The 8931-nt window shown below is 51.6% G+C and overlaps 1 protein-coding gene across 5 annotated transcripts in view; it reads left to right on the top strand.

Moving 5' to 3' along the window:
• The first annotated feature begins 1354 nt into the window (after positions 1 to 1354).
• Positions 1355 to 8931, top strand: part of Kiaa1549 (KIAA1549 ortholog) — a 128459-nt gene continuing 120882 nt past the window's right edge. For 2 of the 5 annotated variants that reach the window (XR_015736675.1, XM_087901768.1), the window contains exon 1: positions 1507 to 1694. Coding sequence is in view for 4 of the 5 variants with exons in the window: in XM_087901768.1 (XP_087757894.1) it covers positions 1553 to 1694 (142 nt within the window). In the remaining variant the exon portion in view is untranslated. Of the gene's footprint in view, positions 1695 to 8931 lie in introns of all 5 variants that reach the window. The other 3 variants (XM_087901771.1, XM_087901770.1, XM_087901769.1) reach the window with 3 other exon arrangements.

The following is an 8931-nucleotide window of genomic DNA, read 5'->3' as shown; positions in this document are numbered from 1 at the left end:
AATGGGAGAACCTGTGTGTGTGTGTGGGGCGGTGACAATATGTTAGAACTTCCTTTTAATTTAGTGGGAGGAGGCAAAGCCCAAGTTCATAATAAAAAAAATATAACAAAATATCAAGAGCTGCCCCAGGTGGGTGGTCTGTTCTCAAATAAGTTGTGCATACAAAGAATTCAGAGAAAACCTAGGATCGAGAGGACCATACCCAGGGCTACTGTAATCAGGGTTCAGACATGCTTAGACAAGCAGAGGCTCCACTTCGGTCTGCGGGAGATTACTCTGTCGGTGGGTGGGTGTGGCGGGGGGGGGGGGGGGAGCAAGAGAGCAATTTATGGGGGTTGCTTACGAGTAGACACAATGAAGCACAAAAATTAGGGTCAGCCACAAAAGCTTTTAACCTACATTCTCATTTCCCCCGAAATTGAACAGGTATTGACCCGCCTTTTTCAGAAGAGGAACTATTGATTCTCTGCCTAGATAGATGGGTTGGCCCTGCAAGACTGGGCAGCTCTTTCGGGCCTACTCTGTCTGCCTCACTGAAGAGTAACCTGGATCCTTTGGCCAGCGTGAATGGCTCACATTTTCGCACTGCCTGTCTTAGTTTCTTGATCAACAAGATACTTCCCTCGTGCACAGCTTTCGGATTATGGCTGGAGCAACCTCTGAAATAAAATCGTGGTGTCTTCCAAGACCTTCCTCATCTTCGGAGTTCACACGGTGGGCTCTCAGCACCGAGAAAATTTAACTCTCACCCCCTCCCACTATTTTCTCTGGAAACTAACCCCCAGCGCTGTCTTTTTCATCATTTACTGGTGTTACTTTCTTCGAAAAAGGTCAGACTCTGTGTGAGTGTGTCTGGGGCTCAGCAGCCCCTTTCTGAAGACTTCGAAGCTCAGGGCAGTAGGCCCAGGTCTCTCCAAAGACCCACCTTTTCAAGGTGGCAGAGCTCTGGAAAGGCAAAGGATGGGCAGAGCTGTGGGCACCCCCTCCTCAGCCTTTCCTGTACGCGGGCTCCGGGGAAGAGAGCCCGACTTCTTTCGGCTTTGTCCGCTCTGCAGCCCGGGACCTTGGCCGCCCGGCACACACACCTGCTGCCCGCTCCGCCTGGGCGGCTCTGGACGAGCGATCGCCAGCATCCCCGGGTTTCCGACTGTTCCTCCAGAGCCTCCCGGGTGCTGTGCTGGTGCGGGGCGGCGCCGTCCCGCGCGCCCTCCGGAGAGGCGGGTCCTGGGGGAGGGCGGGGCCCGGGACCCGCCGCGCCCTCCGCCGGGCGGCCCGCAGGCAGACGCCGGGCCGGCCGGGAGGTGGTGCTCGCCTCCCCGCGCGGGGCCGTGCGTTGCCCGGCAGCGGCTGCGAGGCTCGGGAGGGGGCGGAGCGGCGCGGCCGGCGTGCTAGCGGCCCCTGTCCGCGGATCCGGCCCGGCCCGCCCCCGCCTCGCCGGCCTCGCTGCGCGCCGGTGCGCGGCGCCCAGTCCTCGCCGCAGCGGCCGCCCGCGTCCCGGGCCCGAGCGCGCCCACGCCGCGAGGCCGGTGTGCCGGGGAGCCGACGCGTGGCCATGGAGTGGGAGCCCCGCGCCAAGGTTGCGCTGGTGCCGGGGCGGAGCGGCTGCGGGCCTTCCTCCCGCCACCGCCGCCCGGGGTTGCTGCTCCCCGGCCTCTGGCTGCTGCTGCTCGCCCGGCCGGCCTCGTGCGCCCCAGGTAAGCCTCGCCGAGCCCCCCGGGACGGGGCCACCACCCTGCCCGCCTTCGCTGCCGCGCTCGCCACCCTCTGACTCCCCCCTACCCGCCCATCCTCTTTTATTCTCCACCGCTCCCTCGCCCTCCTTGCTGGAGATGCTTTCCCATTCTTCCTGGGCCCAGCAAATAAAAGCATGGAGGAAATGAATAGATGCAAAGGAAAAGAGCGAGCGGTTCCTGGCCGGTCTTGGTAAAAGGTCTGCAGCCTAGCCTTCCGTGAACCATGTTGCCCGAGGCGGGTCTGGTGGTTTCTGCTCTGAAGATGCCTGTTTTCTTTATCTCCTTTGCAAAATGCAGGCACCGGAATTGTGTTTGTGCACAGCTGTGTAAATGTGGCGATAGCGAATGTTTTGGGATACTTTTATTGTTGGGGCAAAGGGGTGCATCTGGTGTGTGCTGTAGAGCAGTTGTGCATTGCCGTGAACAGCCAGTGTTCCCCCAGATGCAGGCAAGCTGGCCGTGTCCCCCAGTGCGCCAGGACACAAAGAACATGCAAAGAAAAATCTCTTGGAAAGCGCCCTGGCCGTGGATCTTTCCAGGGAACTAGCTATTGGTATAGCCTCTACAAAGGCATTACAATGGAGTGTGAAAATATTTTGAGTCTGGAGTGTCAGGGCATGAAAGGAGTCATGGTTGGTTTTACAATAGATGCAATTTAGTGACTCTTCATCAGCATGGGATTAAGAGACATGATTTATGAGGCGTGTGGGTGGGTTTTGTTTGTCGAGGAAATGATTTAATTCATGTTGTTTCTCTGAAATGTTTATTTGTCCGCCCTGAGTGTGCATTGGGAGGATGGCCTGGAGACCATCTCCGAGGTGACACACAGGCAAGCCTGTGATTGCCCCAGCACACACAGGCATGCTTGGCTACTTTGTGGGTAGGAAAGGGAAGGTGGGAGAAGCGGTTTAGGGTGGAACACTTCTTCACACTGCACAGGAAAAACAGAAAAGCCATGAAAGCAGCTCAGAAGAACCCTCCCTGCTTGTGGGAGCCGGGCCAGAGGACTGCCAAGTGGCTTGCAGGAAGTGGAACACACCTGAAGGTGTCCCTGAGGCCTGACTGTGGGTATTAGAAGCAGCTCCAGGAAGGGGATGGTGGAGGAGGGGACTTCAGGGGACATAGGATGGGACTGCTTCACTCACTTGTGAGGAAATTAAGGCAGAATCTGCCTGCTGAAGGTCGCAGGCTAGATGGTGGAAGGAATGCTCCATCCATCCCTTCCCCTTTGCTGTTCTTGACCCACAGGCTAGGTTCCAAGCTGAAGCTGCCAGAGATTTCCTCTAGCTGGATGGAACCCTGCCTCAGGGAACCACACCAGAGGCGGGGTTGACGGAGCGGGTCTTTTAGGCTGTGTACCGTGGGTCCAGAAACTTTGCCCAAGCTACCACCTCCAGTCTCGGTCTCAGGCCATGAGAGTTCAGTGTTCAGAGGAGAGGAGTCAGCCCTTTGGAGTGCTCTTGTCTTTAGTCAGCAGAGAAAGGTGGATCCTGCTGGAGTTGCCCATTGCAGGACCTAGGTCACCAGTTGTTTTCACTGATATGTATCCTGGGTGTTGCGATTTATATATATGACCTAGTCCCATTGGGACTTAGGCTTTAGGATTCCTACTTTACAGAGGAGGGCGTTAACAGGTGTTTAGGAGAGTCTGGCTCCAGATTCTGTGATACTCTTAGCTTCTGGGGCCCCAGTGTTTCCCACACACACGTTGCCATCTGAATATTCTAGAGAGGCTGTAGACAATAAAGTTACTTTGCTAAATTTAAACTCAGCAGTGGGTCAGTTTACACTGCTTCACCCTTTTCTGTTTCCCTGCTACCCCTAATCCAAACATCCCACCTGGAGACGTGAAGTTATCCGTCTCTTCCAGAGCTGACGTCACAGAGGCAGAAACATCACCTTTGCACTAATTTGCTTACTGGGCTTCTCTGGTTTGCACAGCCACTTCTGGGCAGGAGCACAGAGTGCAATGCAGTGGGCATAGCATCCAGCTTCAAGGGCCCGGCCTTGGGGCCCCAACTTCAAACCCAGAGCTATCGCGTAAGCAAGTGTGGATGTTTGTCCCCACTCTGAGGGAACTGCTGGGTGGAGGGTCTTCAGGGATGACTTCTTGATGGTGGTCTGAGGGCAGGCTCTGGGAATCCAGCTTGGTGGAGGGTGGCTTGTGGGATGCCTGGGGATGGCCATTAGCTGTTGATCCTGGGACGTGGTGGCACCAGGACCCTCTCATCTTAGTGATGTCCTTTCAGTAGCAGTGTGGGCATGGACTTTGCTGAGGGCCTGTCCTGAGGGTGCAGGGGGTGCCTTAATCCTGTCTGCAGTTCCTCTGGGAGGCAGCAGTCCCTCCTGCGTCTGGATGATAAACTCCGTGCCTTCAGCATCTTTCTCTTTGGCTCAATGGAGTTGATTTCCAGGTGGTCCCCTTATTGCAGTCTTCAGTGAGATCTCTGCGCTGCATTGCTCTGTTGTCCATTTCTATTTTCTGTAGCATTTTAAATGCATGTTTTTTCTTTTTAAAGAAAATATAGGCTTGGTTCTGAATTTCACTGTTGAGGAGACAATCTGAAATGCTTGGGGACTTATTTTGAATGTAGAGCTTTTAGGTAGCCAGCCACTCACAGCGGAAAAGGAGAGAATGGCACCCTGCTCCTTATTCAGGGACTAGGCTATTTAAGAATTATGATCATCATGACATTGGCAGCGCCACAGAATCTGAAAGTTAATGAAAGATGGAGAACGCAACCGCTAAGAACTTGGGGTAGGATTTAGCAGTAGAGCATTGGGTAGCATGCACAAGCCCTGGGTTCAATCCCCAGGACAAGCAAGGAGGGCAGGGTGGCTCACCCACAATTCCACAGCTCATAGATGGCACTGTGTTTGGTTTAGGTTTTGTTTGTTTTCGAGGTAGACCTTTGCTATAAAACCCAGGCCAGACTGGCCTCAAACTCACAGAGATTCTCCTACCTCTGCCTAACCAGTGCTGGGATTAAAGGTGTGCAGCACCATGCCTGGCTCCTTTGATTATTTTAAACACTTTTGTTACCTAAATTTGTAATACATTGTTTCAACTTTTACCTTTTACACTTCTTTAGTGTTGAATTTTTATTTTTTATTTGTATTCTTTGAAGTTTTTCACTGTTCCCACTATCACATTCCCCCTTCTGATGTGTTTTCTTTTACACTTAATTAATCAACTAATTAATTTTTGAGGCAAGGTCTCATATAACTCAGGCTGGCCTCAAACTCACTGGGTAACTGAGGATGACCTTGAACTCCTGACCCTCCTGCCTCCGCAGGCATCACTGTACCCCATCTTTTACATGCTGGTGGATAAAATTAGGGCTTTGTGCATGCGAAGCTAGCAGTCCTCCAGCTGGGCTGTGTCCTGGCCTCTTCTTTTACATTTTACATAATTGAAAAAAGAGTTAGTGGGTTTGCGTGTGTGCGTCGGTACGGGTGTGTGCCGTGGCGAGAGTGTGGAGGTTGGAGGACAACTTTGTCCAGTTGGTGCTTCCACTTGTACGTGGGTTGTGGGCATCAAACTCAGGTTGCCTTGCTCCAGTGCCAAGTGCCTCTGCCTGCTGAGTCATCTCACTGGCCCCACTTTTTATATAATTTGGGGACACAGAAGTGTGCAGTTGTTGTGATTAGCGAGATCTGCTTTCCCTTTGCGTCACTTCTCCCGTGCAATTGTACTGTGGCTTGCTTAATTTTTCTCTGTCTTAATGAGCTGCTGGTCATTTCAAGGTGAGTATTTGTAAGCCCTCTTTTAGAATTGTAAACAGGGAATTAAAATGCATGTGAAGTGTGATTCCCAGACCTCCTGCACCCTGTTATTTGGGGTTGGGGAATGCTTGTTCAGAGTTTAAACTTCTGAAATAGAGTGTGGTATTGCAGGCCTTTAATCTCAGCATTTGAAGTAGAGGCTGGGAATCCTGAGTTTGAGGCTAGCCTGGCCTACATGGTGAGACTTTGCCTCAAGCAAACAGGAACAGAACCCAAAACAACAACAGGATTTAGATTTCTGGAGCTCATCTTTCCCTAAATTCTGATCTTTTGGTAGAGTCTGGGGATCTTTATTTTACCAATTTAAAGCTCATCTGTAGGGATTTAATGCTTTGGAACTGTTTTTCTAAATAGTGTGAGCCCATCACGTGAATATTAATAGAGACAGATGTTTTATGTCTTACGGCCGTCTTTTTTATTTTAGGTTTTATGTATTTTAAGTGTATGAGTACAGATGCCTTTGAGGACAGAAGAGGGCATCAGCTCCCCCGGAACTGGAGTTACAGACAGTTGTGAGCCACCATGTAGATTCTGGGATTTGAACCCCAGTGTTCTGCAAGAGCAGCCAGAGCTCTTAATGTCTGGGTCTCTCCTGCCCCACAGCTGTCTTTTTACCATTAGAACATTTGAATTAAACCATTCTGTTGGGGTTGGTTTTGGCTTTTCTCTTGACGCTTTTGGTCTTTGCTGGGTCACAGGGCTCTGCCTTGGGTCTCCCTCCGCAGCAGCTTCAGTCTGTCAGGAAGTTGCCTCCCTCTGGCCTGAAAACAGAACCCTCACCAGGGGACTCTTAAAAGTCACCAGGGACCTGGCAGCAGGGGTTTTCTGTCTGCCCTGGGTGGTAGCAGCAGCTAATTACCGTGGTTATAATTACACCAGGTGGCTTTTCCTAGCGAGGACGATGCCGTTCTGACTGGTGGCATCTGTTTGTAAGTTATGACTGCCCAGCTTTCTTGTGTGCTCAGGTGGCAGGGTTGCTGGACAGATTAGATGTCAGATGTCTAAAGGACACCCCTTTTGTCTATCTATAACTTACTGTGGGACCACAGACACGTCGCCCTTGTCTGCGTCAGTGGTGGAGGTAAAGTTCCCTTTTGGCTATCTTGGATGCCTTGGAAATGTATAGATGCAGCTGGCCTGTTTCTGTCTTTGTCTGTTAGATATGCCAGGCCAAGGATCTGCCGAAGACAGACAGATTCCTCTTCTTGTTGCATTAACAACTTAATTTTTTTTTTTTGAATTGGGTCCTCACGGACCTCAGGCTGTCTGCTTATTTGATGTGTAGTTGGGGCTGACCTTGAACTTTGATCTCTTGCCTCTGTCTCCTAAGTGCTGAGATTACAAGTGTGCAGCACCCTCAGATGGCTGGGATTAAACCCAGGGCTTCATGCACGCGAGGCAAACATCCTACCCCCAAATCTTGTTTTTTCTTTTTTTTTTTTTTTTTAAACTGTCTGCTGATTGTCACTCCTATAATCACAACTTTCTCAGGAGGCTGAGACAAGAGAATAGAAAATTTGGATGACAATAGCCTGGTAATAAGTGGACTCCACCTCAAAGTAAAACTGGGGAAAGGGTGGAGCCTTACGGCTCTGTGAGAGGGTGCTTGCTACCAAGCCTGATGACCTGGAACCCACATAGTGGAAGGGGAGAACTAACTCTTATTTATTTTTTTTCAAGACAGGGTTTCTCTGTAGCTTTGGAGCCTATCCTGGAACTAGCTCTATGGACCAGGCTGGCCTCGAACTCACAGAGATCTGCCTGCCTCTGCCTTCCGAGTGCTGGGATTAAAGGCGTGCGCCACCCCCGCCCAGCGAGAACTAACTCTTACAGTTGTCCTTTGATCTTCACACGTGTGCCCACATGCGTGCACACACTCAAACAAAACAAATGAATAATAAATAAATAAATTCTACCAAAAATAGGGGAAAAGTGAAAAAAAAAGGCAGGGACTGGGGACATAGCTCAAGCGGTCCGGCAATTGCTTAGTACGCACCATTCTTTCCCCTCTGTTGGCAGTGTTGTAGGTACCAAGCACTGCGGCCTGCAGCTTCCAGCATCTGTACTCGTTGGTGAAAACTTCTGCTCCTCTCACTGCCGTTCACATCCCGCAGCAGCATCTGCTCCTGCAGATAGAATTTGCACGGTCCCACCCTAGGCGGTCTGAGTTGAGATCCAAAACTGCCAAGTTCCTAGGTTAAGTTCAACTTTGAGAGGCCCTGGGTGTGGAGGCAATGCTTCCAGGTCAGTCCCCTGGGGCTAGGTAGTGTCAGCCTCTGCTCTCTCTTCCCTAGTGCCCTGAGCTCCTGAGCTCCCTCAGGACCTTTCTCTCAGCGCCTGCTCCTTCCGCTCTCCACTCTCCACAGTCGGTGACTCAGTACAATGGCTGCCCCTAGGACTCTGCTTTGGTCTTCTTGACAGCCATTTAGCGGATGTGAAGCGAAGTCTCCATGCAGTTCTATCTTGCATAACCCCAGTGATTACTGACGCTGGGCACCTGTTATAGACCTCTTGACCATTTTTATGTCTTGAGAACTTCCTGTTCAGATCCTTTGCCCTTCAACTTCAAAGAATAGTGCTATTTAGGCAGTACCCATGTTCTGGTAACTGTGTTGGCATGGATACAGTGGGAGATGTGTATTCTGCATACTGGTGCTGCCGTGGCCCAACATGGCTAGTAAAAGAGATAGAGGGTTGGATGCAGATCTTGAATTCTGCCTTTCCCACGTAGATACCCAGCTTCTGTGAGGCGGTTTCTCAACTCAGGAGCACCAGTGTTGGAGAGGGCCCAGGCCTGCGGAGGGCAAGTGTCTCCTGTTTTGTGTGCTTGCTGTGTATGCCCAAGAGATGAAATAAGATAGTAAGAAGTTCAAGAGGTAGCGTCGACATGAGCCAGTCTTGGGGCCGGAGGAGACAGATGTTGCTGGAAGGGGAGGCAGAGAGGGCAGGAATGGATTTGCTCATGGTTGGAAGGGATGGGAGCCAGGGCAAGCATGGAGAAATTCATTCTAGAGAGGAGGAAACCAGAGGAGACTCAGGCAGACAGCTCTGGGGGCCGAGATGCCTTGAGCGAGTGACTATTCAGGGAGGGAGGGAGGTGTTAAGCGGAGGTGGAACTAGGAGCTGAGAAGTTGCCACTGCTTTCCATAGGAGAAGAGGGGAATGCTGGAATGCCAGGCAGGGAGTTAGGACAGTCCTGGTAGTCGGCCAGGGGGACACTCTGCTCGTCCCACCAGATACTTGGTGGGGAATGAGCAGGTGGCTCTGGCCCTGAGTTGGGACGGTCAGGGCTAATGGGGAGGCCGCTCTTCCTCTGGTAGGCTGGGCATTCACAGCTCTGTGCCGTCATTTGGAAACTTGCTGAGGCCTTGTTTTTGCTCCTCTTGTTTGGGCCTGTGGAAAGAGCCCTCCA

The sequence above is a fragment of the Myodes glareolus genome, chromosome 25, assembly GCF_982192425.1.
Source record: "Myodes glareolus chromosome 25, mMyoGla1.1, whole genome shotgun sequence".
Classification (NCBI taxonomy): Eukaryota; Metazoa; Chordata; class Mammalia; order Rodentia; family Cricetidae; genus Myodes; species Myodes glareolus.
This window is presented reverse-complemented; position numbering and strand designations above follow the sequence as displayed.